Below are 21,617 nucleotides of genomic sequence, written 5' to 3'. Positions count from 1 at the left end.
TCGTTTTAGTGGAAATACACATGTCTCTTTTGAAGGTATCACTTTAGCTGTTTTCAATACCAAAGAGTGAAAACATGGCTGCGCCCATGAGTAAAAGTGTGCTTTCGGGACCGGGTAAAGGGATTAGTTCTAAATTTCTTTTTCACTTTGCCAGTGAACATATAGATTTTAAAATACCGGTGAGTATACAGCTTTGTCGCTATTTTGAGACCTTTCGGGGATGTTAGCTTCCTTTCCAAAGGAAAAATAGAAAATTGTTATTTTCAGACTTCTTCATGATGAGCATCTCTGATCACTGATTAGTCCTCCTGTATTGACTCCAAGAGCCGTACACATGAAACCAAAGATTCGGTAGGATGTAGGATGTAGGAATACTTTGGCAACAATGCAGTTTACTGGGTAAGACCGTAATGTCTCGTCTGGGTTGGTTGGTGTTTTGGTTGTTTAACGCCGCACTCCGCAATATTCCAGCTATATGACGGCGGTCTGTAAATAGTCGAGTCTGGACCAGACAATCCAGTGATTGATATCATGTGCATCGATCCACGCAATTGGGATCGATGACATGCTTCAACCAAGTCAGATAGGTAGAATGTGTGAGGCCCATTATTGGTATCGCCCACCATAATATTGCTGTAAACCACTCACTCACTGGCATGGTCAGTTCCTTCAGAAATAGTGGTATCATGGGGAGTAGTGCACTTTACTGGGCGCACTTTTTCAGATCCAATTTGTGCTGTGGGGGCTCAAATGTGCTTCGCCGGCTCACCGTCTTGGCTAGTTAATAAGTTAATTAGCCAGTGCTCTACCAATGGACTATGAGCGCTATCACATGTTATCAGTGCTCGTTTAATGGGTCATTAGCACCCCATTAACATGCATGCGTAATTCAGTAAACAATGAATTGCGCATGCATGTGATGTCACGGTCTGCTCTCCCATTCATCTTTTCTTGAAACCACACCCGCATTTGTTTATGTCAACATGACCAACCAATCAGATTGACACACTTGAAAGGTAAGAATTTATGGCTAACCCTTGCCCAAACCAAGCTAACCCTAAGGACCGAAAAGGGGTGTAGGATCATAAAGACATATAAATTTCCCTAAGACCGAAAAGGGGTGTTGGATCATAAAGACATGTAAGTTTCCTTAAGACTGAAAAGGGGTGTTGGATCATAAAGACATGTAAGTTTCTCTAAGACTGAAAAGGGGTGTTGGATCATAAAGACATGTAAGTTTCCCTAAGACCGAAAAGGGGTGTTGGATCATAAAGACATGTAAGTTTCCCTAAGACCGAAAAGGGGTGTTGGATCATAAAGACATGTAAGTTTCCCTAAGACCGAAAAGGGATGTTGGATCATAAAGACATGTAAGTTTCCCTAAGACCGAAAAGGGGTGTTGGATCATAAAGACATGTAAGTTTCCCTAAGACCGAAAAGGGGTGTTGGATCATAAAGACATGTAAGTTTCCCTAAGACCGAAAAGGGGTGTTGGATCATAAAGACATGTAAGTTTCCCTAAGACCGAAAAGGGGTGTTGGATCATAAAGACATGTAAGTTTCCCTAAGACCGAAAAGGGATGTTGGATCATAAAGACATGTAAGTTTCCCTAAGACCGAAAAGGGGTGTTGGATCATAAAGACATGTAAGTTTCCCTAAGACCGAAAAGGGGTGTTGGATCATAAAGACATGTAAGTTTCCCTAAGACCGAAAAGGGGTGTTGGATCATAAAGACATGTAAGTTTCCCTAAGACCGAAAAGGGATGTTGGATCATAAAGACATGTAAGTTTCCCTAAGACCGAAAAGGGGTGTTGGATCATAAAGACATGTAAGTTTCCCTAAGACCAAAAAGGGGTGTTGCCCAAACAAGGCATCTGTTCTCACTATTTGAAATGAACACAATCCACCACCTGAGGTCCTGATCTATGCCAGGTAATCTACATTTGTGATTTGGTTCTTTCCCTAAGAAGACCAAAAGGTGTTGGATCGTAAAGACGTGTAAGTTTACCCAAGACTGAAAAGGAGTGTTGGATCATGAATCGAGTCACTGGAGTGTGAGGCATGGTAACGGTATAGCGAGACAGCGGTTGCGCAATATAGCGCGGTAAGTGAGCGGAGGGTAGAACTCTGGCTCCCAGTAAACTGCATTGTTGCCGTATAATGTTTTAATGGTTTCTGTATTAAAAGTTTATCATTGCGTTATTGCAGTGTCATTGCTGTCACCAAGTATATATACATGTATTTGTATCGTAATTATTTTTGTTCTTACAGGAATTGAAATCAATTGTGTCATTGCTGGGCTTTGACATCAAGATAAATGAAGAGAAGCTTGAAAAAAAAGTAAGTTACTAATGACGTGTACACAAGGTGAAAAGAACATTATATTTGGATAACATTAATCCTCTGTAATCATGGATCCTGTTGGTAATCATGGTATTTGGATGTTGTAATGTTGTTTCTTCAGAATCCTTTTCTGGTTGTTGAGCTGCCGTCATTGGAACATGCAAAGCGGATCATGAATCGGACTGTCCTCGTGAAGTAGGTGGATTTGTTTATACCAAGCATGCTGAAGGTGGCTATTAACAATGGCAAAATACAAACAGGGGGCATTTATTATGCTTATGTTCTTTTTAATTCCTGCTGAGTCTGTTAATCATGTTATATTTCACTACAATAATTGCTATTGTTCCTTACTGGTTCCAGAAAGTTTTTCTTTTTTATCATGTTCATAGTTGTAAATCTGGTCATGTAGTTTATTTTTTTCTCCATGTTTACCCTCCTACCAACTATATCATTTATTGATCACTTTTAAAGATATTGTTTCATAATTTTATTTCGACCCCTGACCATGCTTACCTGATGCATTGGAAAATGAATTCTACAGACTAAGTTATAAACAATGATAATAAGGAAAACATGTGGTCATGTTGATACAGGGTTGAGTCAGGTAACATGTGTTCCACTCGTCATGCCCATATATGTCCTGCAGTGCGTAAGATGACAAACAATTCACCAATAACACCCTGTACATATTTGTAGACATGGTAGAAAATCTATTTTCAAGGACACAAGAACATTTTTAGCAATGAAGCTGCATATCTTTTTTGCAAAATGATAACCCTGCTCAGACATATCTAGTTACGGATCCTTGTGGCTCATGATGTCGATCACTGGTATGTCTGGTGCAAACTCGATTGTATACTAGCCTCCATCATATAGCTGGAGTATTTCTGAGAGACTTAAGTCTATGGGATTCTCAGTATTTGATACACCCCCCTGTCCTCAAGGTACAATGTATTGGCTGCCACCAGCCCTTGTTGTTTCAGCAGGTGAAGATGAAAAAAAAGGAAAAAGGCTATACTGGGAAGTGAGCCCTCTGGATAACAGTAACTTTACGTCAGCAGTATGACTCTCCCCATCTGTTTCAGGTCTCTGTACGAGTTGTGGGGACAGGGTTCTAGTAAACAGGAGCTGTACACCAACTTGAGGAATTACCCCATGGAACTAAGTGTACATACTACTAGCATGATCATTTGCCAATTTTACGGCTTATTCAAGTTTTCATCAAGATGATCATAAATGACTACGCATAGACTTCATGTTGGATCCAAACCCGTGAAGATCTGGGTTAGACGAAGTCTTCTACTTGTCATAAGAGGCGATTGGATGGTCAGACTCGCTGACTTGGTTGATGCATGTCATCGTATTCCATTTACGTGGATCGATGCTCATGATATCAATCACTGGATTGTCTGGTCCAGACCACCGTCATACATTTACAGACCGCTTTAATAAAGCTGGAATATTGCTGAGTGTGGCGTTAAACAAACAAACATGTTGGATCCAGGTTAGAACTGATCCCTATCAACCCATGCTTGTCGTAAGCGGTGACTAACAGAATCCGTTGGTCAGACTCGCTGACTTAGCTGATGCATGTCATCGTATTCCACTTGCATAGACAGATGCTCATGATGTCAATCATTGGATTGTCTGGCCCAGACCACCGTCATATAGCTTGAATTTTGACATTAAGTGTGACATTAAACAAACAAGCATGTTGGAATTTCACAATCTTTCTCTGTAAGACATCTAACTTTCTCTGTAAGACATCTAAGACCATGAGATAAAGTAATACCAGATACATTGTATATGGCAATTTTTGCACACAACATCTTTGTTGTTAATCAATTCAATTGTGATTTGTTTTCTTTCAGAAACCTTATTTGATGGAGGACACTACATTCAAAATTGTTGTGGATACCTTTAACAAGAAAATGTTGCTGAAAGAAAAAGTCCAAAAAATTGAGGTAGTGTATGTTTTCTTTCTTCTTTTGATGACCAATAACAACAAAGTTCCTAAGCTTGCTGACCCGTGAATATCTGGGGTAGAATAGGTCTTTTAGCAACCCATGCTTGCAGTAAAAGGCGACTCTGCTTGTCGTAAGAGGCGACTATCGGGATCAGGTGGTCAGGCTCGCGGACTTGGTTGATGCATGTCATCGATCCAAATTCGGTAGATCGATGCTCATGATATTAATCACTGGATATTCTGGCCCGGACTCGATTATTTACGGACCCCCGTCATATAGCTAGAATATTGCTGAGTGCGGCGTTAAACAACAAACCAACCAACCAAATCATATGAAGAGGTGTGTCTGTGTGAATGTGTTTCATAGGAAGTCGTTGGTGTGTGTCTGTGTGAATGTGTTTCATATGAAGAGGTTGATGTGTGTCTGTGTGAATGTGTTTCATATGAAGAGGTTGATGTGTGTCTGTGTGAAAGTGTTTCATACAGAGAGGTTGGTGTGTGTGTAAAAGTATGATGTATGAAGAGGTTGGTGTGTGTGTAAAAGTGTGTCATATGAACAGGGTGTGTGTGTGTGTTTGTTTGTGTGTGTGTGTGTTTGTTTGTGTGTGTGTGTGTGTGTGTGTGTGTAAAAGTGTGTCATATGAACAGGGTGTGTGTGTTTGTTTGTGTGTGTGTGTTTGTTTGTGTGTGTGTGTGTGTGTGTGTGTGTGTGTGTGTGTGTGTGTTTTGTGTGTGTGTGTGTGTGTGTGTGTGTGTGTGTGTGTGTAAAAGTGTGTCATATGAACAGGGTGTGTGTGTGTGTTTGTTTGTGTGTGTTTGTGTGTGTGTGTGTGTGTGTGTGTGTGTGTGTGTGTGTGTGTGTGTGTGTGTGTGTGTGTGTGTGTGTGTGTGTGTGTGTGTAAAAGTGTGTCATATGAACAGGGCGGTGTGTGTAAAAGTGTGTCATATATGAACAGGGCGGTGTGGGTGTGGGTGTAAAAGTGTGTCATATGAACAGGGTGGTGTGTGTGGGGGGGTGTAAAAGTGTGTCATAGGAAGAGGATGGTGTGTGTCTGTGAAGGAGCATCACAAATAGAGACAACTTCATGTCAGCGTGACAGTGTATATATGTAGCACATATATGGAAGTGTGTGCCAGCATATAAACTGGTGCTTAATGTGTCAGTAACATATAAAATTAACTCGCTGATTTGGTTGATGCATGTCACCAATCTCAATTGTGTGGATCAATGTTCATGACGTCAATCACTGGATTGTCTGGTCCAGACTCGATTATTTACAGACCGCCATCATAGAGCTGGAATATTGCTAAAACAAACAAACAACCAACCAACAACAAACCAACAACCTAAGCCTGCTAATTGTGACCACTGTATGACTCTTTACATTAGAGTGTGTAAATTCCAGATTCTGAGCAGACATATATAACTTGTCATGATAGTCCTGTACAACATCCATGTAATGTCTGAAGCCTCATCTTCATGGCTTCTTTGGTAGGATTGAATGCAAAGGACATTTTGATTATCTTAGCATCTTAAAGTGTTCTGTGTCATGGTACAACTTACAATGTTCCTAGGAAAGTGTTGTGTATCACATGCTGTGCCTCCTCCCAGGTGTTGTGTATCACATGCTGTGTCTCCTCCCAGGTGTTGTGCATCACATGCTGTGCCTCCTCCCAAGTGTTGTGCATCACATGCTGTGCCTCCTCCCAGGTGTTGTGCATCACATGCTGTGCCTCCTCCCAGGTGTTGTGCATCACATGCTGTGCCTCCTCCCAGGTGTTGTGTATCACATGCTGTGCCTCCTCCCAAGTGTTGTGCATCACATGCTGTGCCTCCTCCCAGGTGTTGTGTATCACATGCTGTGCCTCCTCCCAAGTGTTGTGCATCACATGCTGTGTCTCCTCCCAGGTGTTGTGCATCACATGCTGTGCCTCCTCCCAGGTGTTGTGCATCGCATGCTGTGTCTCCTCCCAGGTGTTGTGTATCACATGCTGTGCCTCCTCCCAAGTGTTGTGCATCACATGCTGTGCCTCCTCCCATTGTTGTGCATCACATGCTGTGCCTCCTCCCATTGTTGTGCATCACATGCTGTGCCTCCTCCCAGGTGTTGTGTATCACATGCTGTGTCTCCTCCCAAGTGTTGTGCATCGCATACTGTGTCTCCTCCCAAGTGTTGTGCATCACATGCTGTGCCTCCTCCCAGGTGTTGTGCATCACATGCTGTGTCTCCTCCCAAGTGTTGTGCATCACATGCTGTGCCTCCTCCCAGGTGTTGTGCATCACATGCTGTGCCTCCTCCCAGGTGTTGTGCATCACATGCTGTGTCTCCTCCCAGGCGTTGTGCATCACATGCTCTGCCTCCTCCCAAGTGTTGTGTATCACATGCTGTGTCTCCTCCCAGGTGTTGTGCATCATACTGTGTCTCCTCCCAAGTGTTGTGCATCACATGCTGTGCCTCCTCCCAAGTGTTGTGCATCACATGCTGTGCCTCCTCCCAGGTGTTGTGCATCACATGCTGTGCCTCCTCCCAGGTGTTGTGCATCACATGCTGTGCCTCCTCCCAGGTGTTGTGTATCACATGCTGTGCCTCCTCACAAGTGTTGTGCATCACATGCTGTGCCTCCTCCCAGGTGTTGTGTATCACATGCTGTGCCTCCTCCCAAGTGTTGTGCATCACATGCTGTGTCTCCTCCCAGGTGTTGTGCATCACATGCTGTGCCTCCTCCCAGGTGTTGTGCATCGCATGCTGTGTCTCCTCCCAGGTGTTGTGTATCACATGCTGTGTCTCCTCCCAAGTGTTGTGCATCACATGCTGTGCCTCCTCCCATTGTTGTGCATCACATGCTGTGCCTCCTCCCATTGTTGTGCATCACATGCTGTGCCTCCTCCCAAGTGTTGTGTATCACATGCTGTGTCTCCTCCCAAGTGTTGTGCATCGCATACTGTGTCTCCTCCCAAGTGTTGTGCATCACATGCTGTGCCTCCTCCCAGGTGTTGTGCATCACATGCTGTGTCTCCTCCCAGGTGTTGTGCATCACATGCTGTGCCTCCTCCCAGGTGTTGTGCATCACATGCTGTGCCTCCTCCCAAGTGTTGTGCATCACATGCTGTGCCTCCTCCCAGGTGTTGTGCATCACATGCTGTGCCTCCTCCCAGGTGTTGTGCATCACATGCTGTGCCTCCTCCCAGGTGTTGTGCATCACATGCTGTGTCTCCTCCCAGGTGTTGTGCATCACATGCTCTGCATCCTCCCAAGTGTTGTGTATCACATGCTGTGTCTCCTCCCAGGTGTTGTGCATCATACTGTGTCTCCTCCCAAGTGTTGTGCATCACATGCTGTGCCTCCTCCCAAGTGTTGTGCATCACATGCTGTGCCTCCTCCCAGGTGTTGTGCATCACATGCTGTGCCTCCTCCCAAGTGTTGTGCATCACATGCTGTGCCTCCTCCCAGGTGTTGTGCATCACATGCTGTGTCTCCTCCCAAGTGTTGTGGATCACATGCTGTGTCTCCTCCCAAGTGTTGTGCATCACATGCTGTGTCTCCTCCCAAGTGTTGTGCATCACATGCTGTGCCTCCTCCCAGGTGTTGTGCATCACATGCTGTGTCTCCTCCCAGGTGTTGTGCATCACATGCTGTGTCTCCTCCCAAGTGTTGTGCATCACATGCTGTGTCTCCTCCCAGGTGTTGTGTATCACATGCTGTGCCTCCTCCCAAGTGTTGTGCATCACATGCTGTGCCTCCTCCCAAGTGTTGTGTATCACATGCTGTGCCTCCTCCCAGGTGTTGTGCATCACATGCTGTGTCTCCTCCCAAGTGGTGTGCATCACATGCTGTGTCTCCTCCCAGGTGTTGTGTATCACATGCTGTGCCTCCTCCCAGGTGTTGTGCATCACATGCTGTGCCTCCTCCAAGGTGTTGTGTATCACATGCTGTGCCTCCTCCCAGGTGTTGTGTATCACATGCTGTGCCTCCTCCCAGGTGTTGTGTATCACATGCTGTGTCTCCTCCCAGGTGTTGTGTATCACATGCTGTGTCTCCTCCCAGGTGTTGTGTATCACATGCTGTGCCTCCTCCCAGGTGTTGTGTATCACATGCTGTTTCTCCTGCCAGGTGTTGTGTATCACATGCTGTGTCTCCTCCCAGGTGTTGTGTATCACATGCTGTGCCTCCTCCCAGGTGTTGTGCATCACATGCTGTGTCTCCTCCCAGGTGTTGTGTATCACATGCTGTGCCTCCTCCCAGGTGTTGTGCATCGCATGCTGTGCCTCCTCCCAGGTGTTGTGTATCACATGCTGTGCCTCCTCCCAGGTGTTGTGCATCGCATGCTGTGCCTCCTCCCAAGTGTTGTGCATCACATGCTGTGTTTCCTCCAAGGTGTTGTGCATCACATGCTGTGCCTCCTCCCAGGTGTTGTGTATCACATGCTGTGCCTCCTCCCAGGTGTTGTGCATCGCATGCTGTGCCTCCTCCCAGGTGTTGTGCATCGCATGCTGTGCCTCCTCCCAAGTGTTGTGCATCACATGCTGTGCCTCCTCCCAAGTGTTGTGTATCTCTCTCTGTACAGGACATCACTCTGGAGGCTGTCAGCTTCAAGGGCAAGGTCAACTTGAAAGACCCCACCCACACCTTCAGCCTGCTAGAGTACTACGGCCCTGAGGGTTCCCCCCCACCAGACCACCCCTACCTCATGTTCTTCGGGAGATGGGTGAGTGATAAAAAAAGATAATAGCCTTGGTTCTCAGGCATTGCCCACATCATCATAAAGTTTCTTTGCAGGTTTCGTTTTTGTTTCCGTTTTCACTTTTTTGGTGCATTGTCTTTAAGTATTAGGAATTTTTAATATTTTTTTTGAAAATGGAAATAAAAACAAAACGTGCGACAGAATTTTTAATGATGCGGGTGGTGCCTGAGAACCAAGACTATTTTTGTTAGCCTAACATCTATGTTTTAAAAGAAACAACAACTTGATTTACGATGTGATACTATTGACATGAAGATTGCATCCGTGGTCTACGAGATGCCAAAAGACATTGAAAGATGGTACTTGTTGTTACCTTGCCTGGTGCTTGGCATTAGGGGGATGAACCCGCGGAGATCCGGGATAGAATAGGTCTTCAGCAACCCTTGCTTGCCGTCAAAAGCGACTGTGCTTGTCGTAAGAGGCGACTAACGGGATCGGGTGGTCAGACTCACTGACTTGGTTGATGCATGTTATCATATCCCAATTGCGTGTTTCGATGCTCATGATGTCAATCACTGGGTTGTCTGGTCCAGACTCAATTATTTACAGACGGCCATTATATAGTTGAGTAGTATAGGTAATGATGGTTCTGCCGCAACTCCACTGGAGCAGGATTCATATACCTATACTGCTACTACAGGAGGAATTTTTTATGCCAAAATGATGATGCGATTCAACGATAGTCATAAGATTAAGTTAAATTGGCTCTAGGTGGAGTCAATGATATAAATTTTTATAGGTAATGATGGTTCTGGACCACTACCAATACCTGGGGCCAATCATTGCTTTAGATGAGTCTAAATGGTAATAAAAATATTCTTTATTATTTTTATCGATAAAGCGATATTCAACATTTTTATTAAGTTCTTCGTTCATTTTACTAGGAGACCAGACTATATAACTACACTCTTTTTGTAAATTGATAAGAAACAATTGATAACCGTATTTGGTTGGTTTGACATCACTGATATAATAAAAACCTTGTGGTAATTCTTTCCATTGAATAGCTTTCTCCATTATTATATATTTATGTTAGCATTTGTCTAAATGTAATCACACGATAGTAAACAATCTATTTTTAATCTCCAACCAGTTCTTTGGTTTTGGCACGGAATAATTGACGCGCTTGTTGCCTCCCCTCTTCTATGAACTTTTTTTTCTCGTCTTCGCTAATACCACTGGTCTTACGAGATTTTGATCGAATCTCCTGCTTCATTTTATTGTATTTGTTGAGCTCCGACAGCACTAAACGAAACTCATCTTCGGATATCTTACAATCGGCCATTGCTGTCGAAATATGATCCTCAATGCTGTTCAACTTTGCTTCGGCGAGTATCCGAATACTATCTTGTTTTAATGCTTTCATTTGTAACCTACGAGAAATGAATTTTATCGCTATTCCTGCCAGTCCCGAGACTCCAGCGGTTATTTCCATGCCGAGCACAATAGGCGCGGCGATTATAGTTGATAGTAAACCGATACCCGCTACACCGAGTCCCATGCCAGATACTACAAGAGCGGTGTCAACTCCGTCCAGAGCATTCACGGCTCTGCGATACTTTTTATACAATCCAAGTCTCAACTCCCTATCCTTCCCTATTCGATGTTTTATGTCGCTTATTTGATGTAATCGAAATCCATCAACGGTATCCATCTTTTCAAATGCTTCATTGAGCGCCGGATATAAACTCATAGTGTATATAACGATCATATAATAGTCTTTAATTGGTCTTGCTTAAATGTTTTGAGACTATACATCAACCTTATCAAATGTATATTATACGGCAAGAATATCTTAGTAAGAGAAATACTGTCACTTTTAATAATTTGGACCCCCTCGAGGGTTGCAACGGGCGATGCTCCGATATGAATAATACTGCAACGTTGACGCTCGTGATTCTTGAACCATTTAATCGATAGACCTGGTAATATATCGAAGGCATCTTCCGGTGCATCTCCGAACAAGACTTCAATAATAAGCGTAGAAAGATTAGGTATTGCACTCAAGTTATCTTTAATATCTTCGAATTCAGTAACCAAATTTAAAGTAACATTTTTTAAGGCCGGACGACTATATATCATATGACCTGGGTTTTCTGGCAGGGGGGTAACTAACACACTTTTTCGTTTTGATGGGATATAAGCCGCGAGTACGATGCCACTATTTATTATCTTAATTAAATTATGTCCCTTACCCATCATCACATAAGGTGGGGTAATGACGATATTCAGTAGCCACTCGATGTTTGCTTCAACCATAGTCCATTTATTATCGTCGTTGCGAGTAATATTGTACGAAGTGTTTTTAAGGAGTCTACTAACATCGACATCGCTTAAATCTCCTAGATTACCCGTGAATGTGACTTCTTTCCGCTTGTATACATTATCGTGTAAGTGTAAAGCGTATAACTTACCATCGGTGCCGGGTTTACCAAATCCTTCCGTGTCTCCGAGATCGGAAAGCGCAATTGTATTACATTGTCTTACTGTTCCAGGGCCTGATGCATCAACCATTATTTATAATATGGAGTGTTACACTTAAGTATCCTATATGTACAGGTTGGTGTTTTACATCTAATACAGAAATTTTAAGGTCTGAAATAATACCCCGCTTCAATTTTTTATATTGTAATGTCGAGAATGATTCCGTTCTACCGCTATTATATTTTTCATTTTTCACTGGAACACTTCTGAGTAGAGTTGAAGGACTTTCTAGTTGAATATTATCCGTCGTGCTTATTTGATCAAGATGGATGAACAACTCTTTATAGGGAACTAAATCGGGTAATTTAATTCCCTGTCGTGGTTTGTTAGAATTTATAATTCCTATTCTATGATGAAATCCAAGTGTAACTTCTAAGTATGGTCTAAGAATTACAACGTTTTCTCCAGAGTCGACTTTCACTATCCCATTCGACTCATTTTGGGTTAGACTAGCTCCATTAGGCTTAAAAATTTCATCATTGAGTGAGCATACGCTGTAATACCCATCAGGTATAGTAATGAATTTTTCAATACCATTGTTTTCACCTATTATATCTATACTATTATTTCTTCTCGCAGCACTTATATTGGTCCACAGCGGGTAATACGTTACATCGCATAGAGCTACTTCGAGTTGTCCATCCGAGTTATCGATAGTATGAAGCAGTTCAATAGACTGACCATTTGTTATTCCAGGTAGTGTAACATACATATTAAATATACAATGATACTATATCATAACTTAAATATGAAATCGAGATACATTACTAATCAATCGATTATAGTAACTGCCTCTGGTGCTGAATTTTTCGTTAAATTCCCAGATATCTTTGAAAATTACAGGGTCACGGCAACTAGCGATAAAATGGTGCACGATTGGTTTCACAATCCGATGCGATTTTGGCAGAATCAGTTAAACTTTGCCATATGGTGTGCCACAACGGGATGTGGCGTATCTGTTAATGCCCCAGGATTTATGCTAAATAAGTCTGTTTTATTATTTCACGTGTATTATCAGATTAGACGTATACTTAAAGAAATTAGTGCTCCATTACCGCAGGATGGAGCATGGAATAAAATAATCCGTACAATAGGTCCGCGTATGAGCGTATTTGTCAGGAATTTAATATTTCTACAAGTAAAGATTGGCGTATTAAAGGAGCAAACCATGGTCTAGGTGTTCCTTACACAGGGGAAATAACCGTCAAAGAAGAAAGCGATGATTTATTTAAAGAAGTTAACAAAGGTCCATTTAATGCGTTTAAGTTGTTGCATACCAGCAAACTTTACATAAGAATGTATGATTATTTTCTAAAAACTCATCATTGGTATAAAGACTGGGAACTTTCGAGTAACGATTGGAGAGGGGATATTATGAGTTTTAAGAGTGGTTTAATTTATATTGTTACAAAATTTATACAAATGAACGATACCGCAAACGCTTGGAATGAATTTCTTAATGATAAAACGGAAAATAATTTTACTAACCCAGGATTTGTAAGATTTAATGAATCGATAAGAACTTATGTATGGGCAATTCTCGGTGCACAATCGCAAACACGAACATCCATTATCGGTACTGGGACGGCGCTCGATGCACAAAAACAGTTTGTCGCAAACGTGGAGGACGCATTAATTCACCAGTTGACATACCATCGTCTATAAAGCGTTTTCAAGATGCATTACAGTACGCTCAATCCAAAGTGGACTTCGTTTATGCGCCGGGACTATACATGTCTCCGAGTAATATGGAACTTAAGATCGGTCAAGTGATAGGCTATAATAATAAAATTGTTATCGCTACCGATCAACAAAAACCAGGTATAAATTCAGATATTAACGTCGAATTAATAACGCAAACGATCACGGGCGAAAAGGGAATAGTCAAGCCACAAACACCAACTATCGCTCAACCATCTTTTATCGATCAACCATCTACTATCGCACAAGTACCACCGCATATTGAGGCTAAAAATCAACAACATATCGATGAAAAAACAGCGCTTGTAGTGGGTGGAGTCTCGGTTGGCTTACTCATGATTTGGTTAAATAGTTCTTAGCGAACACGTACAACAGCCCTGCAATTGCTACGATCAACCCCCACAAGTTTTGACTAAGCCAAGTGGTGGTCTTAGCTAATAAATTCAATAGCCAGGAAACAACACTCCCTATTATACCGGGAAGTGCGGCCGCGGCTTTCTCAGCGAGCTTTCCCAGTGCTGAACCTAATGCTTTTAAATGCTTTTTTATCCACTCTTTTATACCATTTTTATCGCTAGGAGGTGATCCGCCACCACCTGTACTGCCACCTGTTAACGAGAGAGTCAAAGTCGATATAATAAATCCCAACGCGGTTAAAATACTGGCAATGGTTATTCCCTGTTCTCTGAACAATGTTTTAATTTTATCGGCCAGTGTAGTGTCATCGTTGAGGACTTGATCGATAGTTTCTCGAATACGACTGATTTGCGAACGAAGTGCCTTTCTATTACTGGAAGCTGCTTCGAGGCGGGCCGATCTTTCGTCTTCTAAGTTACGTAATCTTTCTGCTACGCGGCGTCTACTGAACTCATCGCCCGCCTGTTCGAGTTTTGTTTTCTCTTTAGCTATATGCTTGTCGATTTCGGATATCTTGGCTATATTATTGATGAGTTCTCCCCACATTGTTCGCATTGCCTTGTCAAGACCTCGTAATTCCCTAATACTGAACTCTGAATATGGTGATACACTGACCGTGGAATTATCGTAATAGGTATCTAAGATTTCTCCGAGTCCGTTCGAGGCCACGTTAGAGGCTTCTTCCAAATCATCTGTATTACTGAGTTCAGTACGCACGGTTCGAAGAACCTTAGTAGTCTTCGCGGGAAGTTTTGCTCGTCCGTATTCTACAAAACCTAATTTATCACGAACAAACTCGCGACTATGTTTACCAGCTATAGTAGACAAGGCTAGGGGCTTACGAGTACTATAATGCATAAGATCAATATGCGGAGAGTCACGCAGTCGCAATATTCCTTTACTATCTAGCATAAACTTTGAATACTCACGACCTATTGGGATAACATAATTTTTATCATCTTTTAAGGCATCGTAATAATCATTGACGGTTGATTGTAAAATTTCATCGTTAAGATTCGTGCCACCAAAGTTGGTTTCATCAGTACCCTCTTCGTTTTGGTTATCAAAGTCATCAAATGTACTTAGATCTAAGTTATTATGTTCAAAATTAGCCATTTTTATATTAAACATAGGGTACATAATTTCAATATAAACAATGTCTTCGCAATACGGACGCAAGTTAAACCCACAACGTAGACTTCGAGATCCATTAGGGGTCAAAGCAATTCGTCAGTCTGTAACTATAACTAATAACCCTAGTACCATAGATCAGAATCAAACGCTTCTGGTTCGCTTTCCTAATCTCGGCGCACACGATGTGTTAGTTCCCGGAACTGTCCGACTAGCATTTACGATTAGTTTGACTTCTACAGACGTTAACAGAGAGCCCGTTCAGAACATAGGTCGTGCTATCGTTAAGAAAATCGCCATTAAAATTAGTGGTAATGAGGTTTTGAGTATCGACGATAGCGATGTATACTATTGTTACATGGATCTCTGGAGAACGGATAAAGAGCGGGAAAACTTACAGTACCAAGGTATTTGTAATAAGAACACATTGAGACTGCGTGTGGGAGCTGAAAATGGTGTTGATACCAACGAAAAAGATAAGGCCGTTGCCGACGCATTAGGTAACAGATTCTATGTTCCCTTAGACTTTGAATTACTAGATTCCCACATGCCCTTTTATCAAGCATCCCTAGGCGATAGGTTAGAATACGAACTCACTTTTAATGACTACGGTAGAGTAATCAGATCTGCTAATGATGATGCTAGCTATTCCATTGACAATATCTCTCTGGAGTACGATATGATAACGGATCCCGAATTAGCCAGACAAATTCGTAACCAGTATACGGGAAGTTTAGCCATTTTGTACGATCGCGTGCTGCGACACCGAAAGATCACGAGGGACAAAAAAGATACGATGTGGAATATCAATCTAAACGTTCCCACGAGGTCGCTGAAGGGTATTTTAATGTTGTTCGAGGACCCCTCCGATGCGTTTAAAAGAAATACCGAGAAGTTCTACAATCCCAAGATTACAAAAGTAGAATTGACTATCGAGGGCGTTCCTAATCAACTATATAGCCAAGGAATGCTAGCGTATCACCAGTGGGATGAGATTAAAAAACTTCCTTCTATAAAATGTTCCCCGGAAGTTAACGCGGTCGTGAAAGATCTGTCTCTCGGGAGTGTATCGATGGGTGAATACCTCACCACGAAGTACGCGCTATGGCTCGACATGCGAACAACGGACGATGACCAATTACACGGCAGTGGGAGGAGAATAGAAAATGCTAGCGAGGGTGCCACCATACAGATAACGAAGCTTCAGGAAGCGGCTGGTAAATTAAACATATATTTGTACGTGATTATGGATGCGCAACTTAATATACAGAATGGGAGATTCGTGCAAGCAATCTATTGATAATCTTTTACCTAAAGATCCGCACTGCGCTATCATATGCGGGCAAACGGGCTGCGGAAAAACAGCTTTTATTCTAGATATTTTAGAAAGTCATTATCGGGACGTTTTCGATCATATTATTATTCTGTGCCCGACTATAAGCGTTAATAAAACCTACCTATCGAGAGATTGGGTAATGAATGACGACGGGGTACACAGAGTCGATCCGGGCGATCGTTTACATGACTGCCTCCGAGTATGTCACGAAAAATACAAAGGAGAATCGACCCTTTTCGTAATAGACGACTGCAGCGCGAGTAAAGAACTCACAAAAAAGAAAGATATGCTTTCGTATTTAGCATTCTCCGGTCGGCATACTCAACATAGCGTTTGGGTACTTACTCAAAAATACAACTCTGTCCTGAAAAATCTCAGAGAGCAGACCAAATGGGTAGCACTGTTTCATTGCAAAGATCGAGATTCATTCGAGGAATGTTTACGCGAAAATGATGTCATTTATACCAAGGGCGAACGAGACAAAGTCAGAAAAGTGTTAGCGGCAACGAAGCACTGTAAACTCGTTTTAAAAACCGATCAACCAGCTGCTTATGCAATTGCTTAGCAAATTATAGCAAATTGTAGCAAAAATGTAGCTAAAATGTAGCAAATTATAGCAAAATGTAGCAAATTGAACATTAGCGGTTAATATTACATAAAATGTGGTTCGAAATCCTCATTCTTTCACAACAGTTCATTATTACGGGTTGTATTGGATATGTCATATTATATTATGTTAGACTTAAATATCTCCTTAGGTATTACATTATGGAATGCGACGAACTCATCGAACAAATGCTCAAAGAATCTGATGCTGATAAATCTTTAGATAAACATAGAGAAAGACTCACCGCTTTGGTAGCCGGTGGAAAATGTTCCCAATATTTGGGAGAAAATTATACCATCGAAAAAATTGATAACATGACCGACGAAGATATTAAAAAACTGTACGCGCGTTACGAGTCTAGACTGGGAGCTACCATGACTAAAACGATAGGGTCTTCTATATTACAACTATACACAGCCGTAGCTAGTACGTTTCTCCCCATCCCGGCAGAACATCGCCTGTATTTATGCGAATCTCTCGAGAAAGACCCATTCATCGAACACGCTATAAGCGCAGTGAGCTGTGAGTTTTATCATAGATACGGAATGTTCTTAGCTCCGTTCACCACAGCTTTAATAACGGCTAGGTATTGTCAATTTAAACATACGTGCCCACTTAATAATATAAATGGAGACACAGGTGACACCACAGATTGTGAACGAGGAACCACAGATTGTGGAAACGCAACAACAAGTGAATGAGGAACCACCACCAGTGAATGTGAATGTACCACATGTGAATGAGAAAACAAAAAAACAACCCAGAGTGACAAAGAATCCTTTAAAAATAGCCGCAGGAAGAAAGGGAGGGCTGGCGCGCAAAGCGAAATTAATAAATAATTCAAATATTAATCCGATTAAAACATGGGCACTAGTAGGAGTTGCTGGTATAGCGGTTGTATGGTTCTTTTATAAGTCCGGAGAAGAGAAAACGTCACCCCCGCCGCAACAACAAGTTCAATTAGAGGTTAGTCCTCATATAATGCTATAAGAAGCATGACTACTCCAGCTACAGACGGTAAAATGTTGGTAAACGCGACGTATCATTCAGCGGTGGTCACCAGCTTGGCCATTAGCTATGCCCGTATGGCTAAAATGATTACTAAAGCCACACCTCCCAAGCTAGATTTTAATGGATATGACATACCAATGATGGTTCTTGATATTGGATTAGCTATGGCAACGAAGGATATGCTCATCAAACAAGGACTTATCCCGGAAGACATAATGAAGTAATTAAACATTTGAATATTTATATTCATATAAATATGGCAACAATTGCGATGATGGTCGGTGGAGCTGTTGTTAATGCTCTAGCTTTTTCGGGGAGTAATTATTTATTTTCCAGTATGAGGGAATCAAACGCTAAAGAAGTTGAAGAGGAGCGTAAACGACATAACGAAGCTTTAGAACAATACCAAGCAGCCCAGTTACAATATACACAGCAGAGAATGAAGAGATTAGACTTTATTCATGAACAACTGATTAAGGAAGGACATTCAATTCAAACGTTTAAGGATGTCGAATCTGCCATGCACGAATACTTCCTCGTTTATGGGAAAAAACTAGACCCAATACCAAGACCAACAATGAGTCAGTTTTATACACCGTCAGAGGAACAAAAGAACCGAGAGATCACATTTATCATGTTGGGATTGACTTCTGTATTGATTTTCAGCTATACCATGCATAAGTCGGAGTGACCTAGTTTAGAGCGATCAATATCTCACAGTGTAGCTGTGATTTGCATTTAGACAAATGATATGATAGATGTATATACCATGAATAACTGCAAGTTTACACTCATGGGTAAAAAAACTCTATGTAACCGACGCTGTGTTGATTTTTTTTACTGCGGGATACACAACTATTACATCAGGCGCGGAAACATTAACTATAAGTGTTCTGTATGCGGGATAGGGGTCAAAGGTCGTTATTGTTTATGCAAGGAACACGGTGCTGATAGGGTCAGGAACCAGATTATTTATGCTAGGAAGAGAGTTTACATCAATGAGAGGAATAGGTTGGGGAGAATATGTATTTAGATATATGAAAACAACCAATTAGACATTTGTCTCATTTTGCATATACCATTCAACCACAATGGTTTTTGTCAGAGAATTAAAAGCTATGGCAAAGCAAAGTGGACTGCGTGGATATTCTCGTATGAGAAAAGCTGAATTGATGGATTTACTCGGTTTGGAATACAACAGACCCCAGACTGTTAGAGAACTCAAAGTTCGAGCGAGAAACAGTGGGCTGAGAGGTTATTCTCGAATGAGAAGAGCTGAATTGATCGCTTTACTAGATAATAATCAACCTATTGATAATGTTGAGAATCAACCTAATAATGATGATAATCAACATCAAGAATTAATATTTGTACCCACATCCGCCGGCGTTGGTAAATATCTAAGAGGTTGGAAGATGGATATTAATTCCAACATGGATGTTAACGATATTAAGCCCATCATATCGAGTAAAATTAACGAGGAATTAGATGATTTACATAGTATAAAATACCAGCTGACGATTAAAATGACATTGAGTAAAAGTAACACAGACGATAGCACCGAATATACCGAACCATATTTCCGTAGCAATCAAGAAGTTATAACCGAATCCGATACTATAAACGCATCATTAGATACATCAATTCAGAGGATACAGGAAACTTTAGAACGCTGGACTAATAGAGGTTCGGGTTGGGGTGTTGATAAAATCGATAGTTTATATTTAGATATAGCAAATTATATGCCTTTCAAAGGTGGATCTTATATAGATTTACCTCCGTATTATAAGAAGAAAAAAGCCATAATTAACGTAAAAAATAAATCCGATGACTGTTTAAGAATGATGATAAGATCTGCATTGTTCCCCGTAGATTCTAAAATTGCAAATAGACCTTCTAGCTATCCCCAAAACGATGGACTCAACTTCGATGGTATAGACGAACCTACACCAATATCACAAATTGATAAGGTAGAAAAGCAAAATAATTTAGCTATAAATGTTTTCAGACATTCTAAAGGAATTGTTGTACACAGGATAAGCTCCGCTCCGGAAAATATCCCCAGAATCAATTCATTTCTGATCGAAAAAGATGGTAAATATCATTATACGTGGATAAAGAGTTTAAACAGGCTACTATACGATCAAACAAAACATGCTAGAAAGAAATATTTCTGTGAAAGATGCCTGCATGGGTACAGCAGACAAGATCTATTAGAAGCGCATAAAGAAGACTGTAGAGGTGTTGGACAGAATGCTATCAGGATCGATATGCCTAAAGAAGGAAAAAATATATTAAAATTTGAACATTATTGTAATCAAATGCCAGTACCGTACATAATTTACGCCGACTTCGAAGCGCTTATCAAACCCATAGAAAATAATCAAGATAATAATCAAGATAATAGTTTTACGTACAAAACTCAAGAACATATTCCTTGTGGGTTTGGATATATAGTTGTAAGGTATGATGGGAAAACAAACCCGCCCGTGATTTACAGAGGTCCCGATGCAGCGGGAAAGTTCCTAGAATATCTACAAAATGAAGAGAGAATAATCAGGGAAAAATTATCGTGTAAGATACCCATGCGTATGACGAGGGATGATTGGAGTGCTCATAAGAAGTCAACGAGTTGTCACGTTTGTAATAAACCCCTGGATGGGGATTCCGTAAGAGATCATTGTCACGTCACGGGTAATTATCGGGGAGCCGCTCATAACGAGTGTAACTTGAAACTAAAAATGAACTCTCAAACAATACCCATCCCCGTTGTGTTTCATAACCTTAGGGGATACGATTCACATCTCATTATGCAAGCTATCTCGAAGACCGACGGCGGTTTAACTTGCATTCCTAATAATATGGAAAAATACATATCGTTCTCGTTGACTAAACCTATACATTATAGGGACAAGGATGGGAAATCTAGAACAAAGCAAAGTAATGGGCTTAGATTCATAGACTCCGTACAGTTTCTGTTATCTTCCCTGGACAATTTAGCTAATGCGAACAATCCCGATGACTTTGCGATAACAAATAAATATACCGATAAGATAACACGTCATTTGTTGCTGAGAAAAGGTGTATATCCTTACGAATATATGGATGATTGGTCTAGATTCGAAGAAACTGAATTACCACCCCTCGAATCATTCTATAGTAACTTAACAGAATCTAGAATAACAGATGCCGATTATGAACACGCTCTGACGGTGTGGGATAAATTAGGTTGTAAGAATTTAGGTGATTATCACGATCTGTACTTAAAAACCGATGTACTGTTACTCGCCGATATATTCGAGATATTTAGAAAGACATGTTTCAAACAATATGGCTTGGATCCGGCATGGTACTATTCCAGTCCCGGACTATCGTGGGATGCATTGTTGAAGAAGACCGGCATAGAACTAAAACTACTCACAGATTACGATATGCACTTGTTTATTGAGAAAGGATTAAGAGGTGGTATATCGATGGCAGCTAAAAGGTATTCTAAGGCTAATAATAAATTAGTGGAAGGATACGATCCTAGTAAACCCGACACCCACATATTATATCTCGACGCCAACAATTTGTACGGATGGGCTATGAGTCAACCTTTACCCACGGGTGGTTTTGAGTGGGTCAATGATATCAATGTGAATAATATCCATAATATCAATAATAATGATGTGAATAAAGGGTACATACTAGAAGTTGACTTGGAATATCCAAGTTCGTTACATAAAGACCATAACAGTTATCCGCTAGCTCCCGAAAGATTAATGGTTAATAAAGATTGGATGTCGGAATATCAACGCTCCTTGATGGGTAATAGTAGGTTAGCTAACGTAGAAAAACTCGTACCAAATTTGATGGATAAGACAAAATATATAG

The 21,617-nt window shown here is 41.3% G+C and overlaps 1 protein-coding gene across 1 annotated transcript in view; it reads left to right on the top strand.

Moving 5' to 3' along the window:
• The first annotated feature begins 72 nt into the window (after positions 1-72).
• LOC124139758 (tRNA (guanine(10)-N2)-methyltransferase homolog) overlaps positions 73-21,617 on the top strand; it is a 34,398-nt gene continuing 12,853 nt past the window's right edge. The window contains exons 1-6 of the mRNA XM_046507074.2: positions 73-179; positions 2,274-2,342; positions 2,467-2,540; positions 3,431-3,512; positions 4,217-4,309; positions 8,878-9,018. Of these exons, the coding sequence (XP_046363030.2) occupies positions 75-179; positions 2,274-2,342; positions 2,467-2,540; positions 3,431-3,512; positions 4,217-4,309; positions 8,878-9,018 (564 nt within the window). The 5' untranslated portion in view covers positions 73-74. The remainder of the gene's footprint in view (positions 180-2,273; positions 2,343-2,466; positions 2,541-3,430; positions 3,513-4,216; positions 4,310-8,877; positions 9,019-21,617) is intronic.

Source organism: Haliotis rufescens, unplaced genomic scaffold (genome assembly GCF_023055435.1).
Source record: "Haliotis rufescens isolate VD_foot unplaced genomic scaffold, xgHalRufe1.0.p SCAF_1, whole genome shotgun sequence".
NCBI classification, from domain to species: Eukaryota; Metazoa; Mollusca; class Gastropoda; order Lepetellida; family Haliotidae; genus Haliotis; species Haliotis rufescens.
This window is presented reverse-complemented; position numbering and strand designations above follow the sequence as displayed.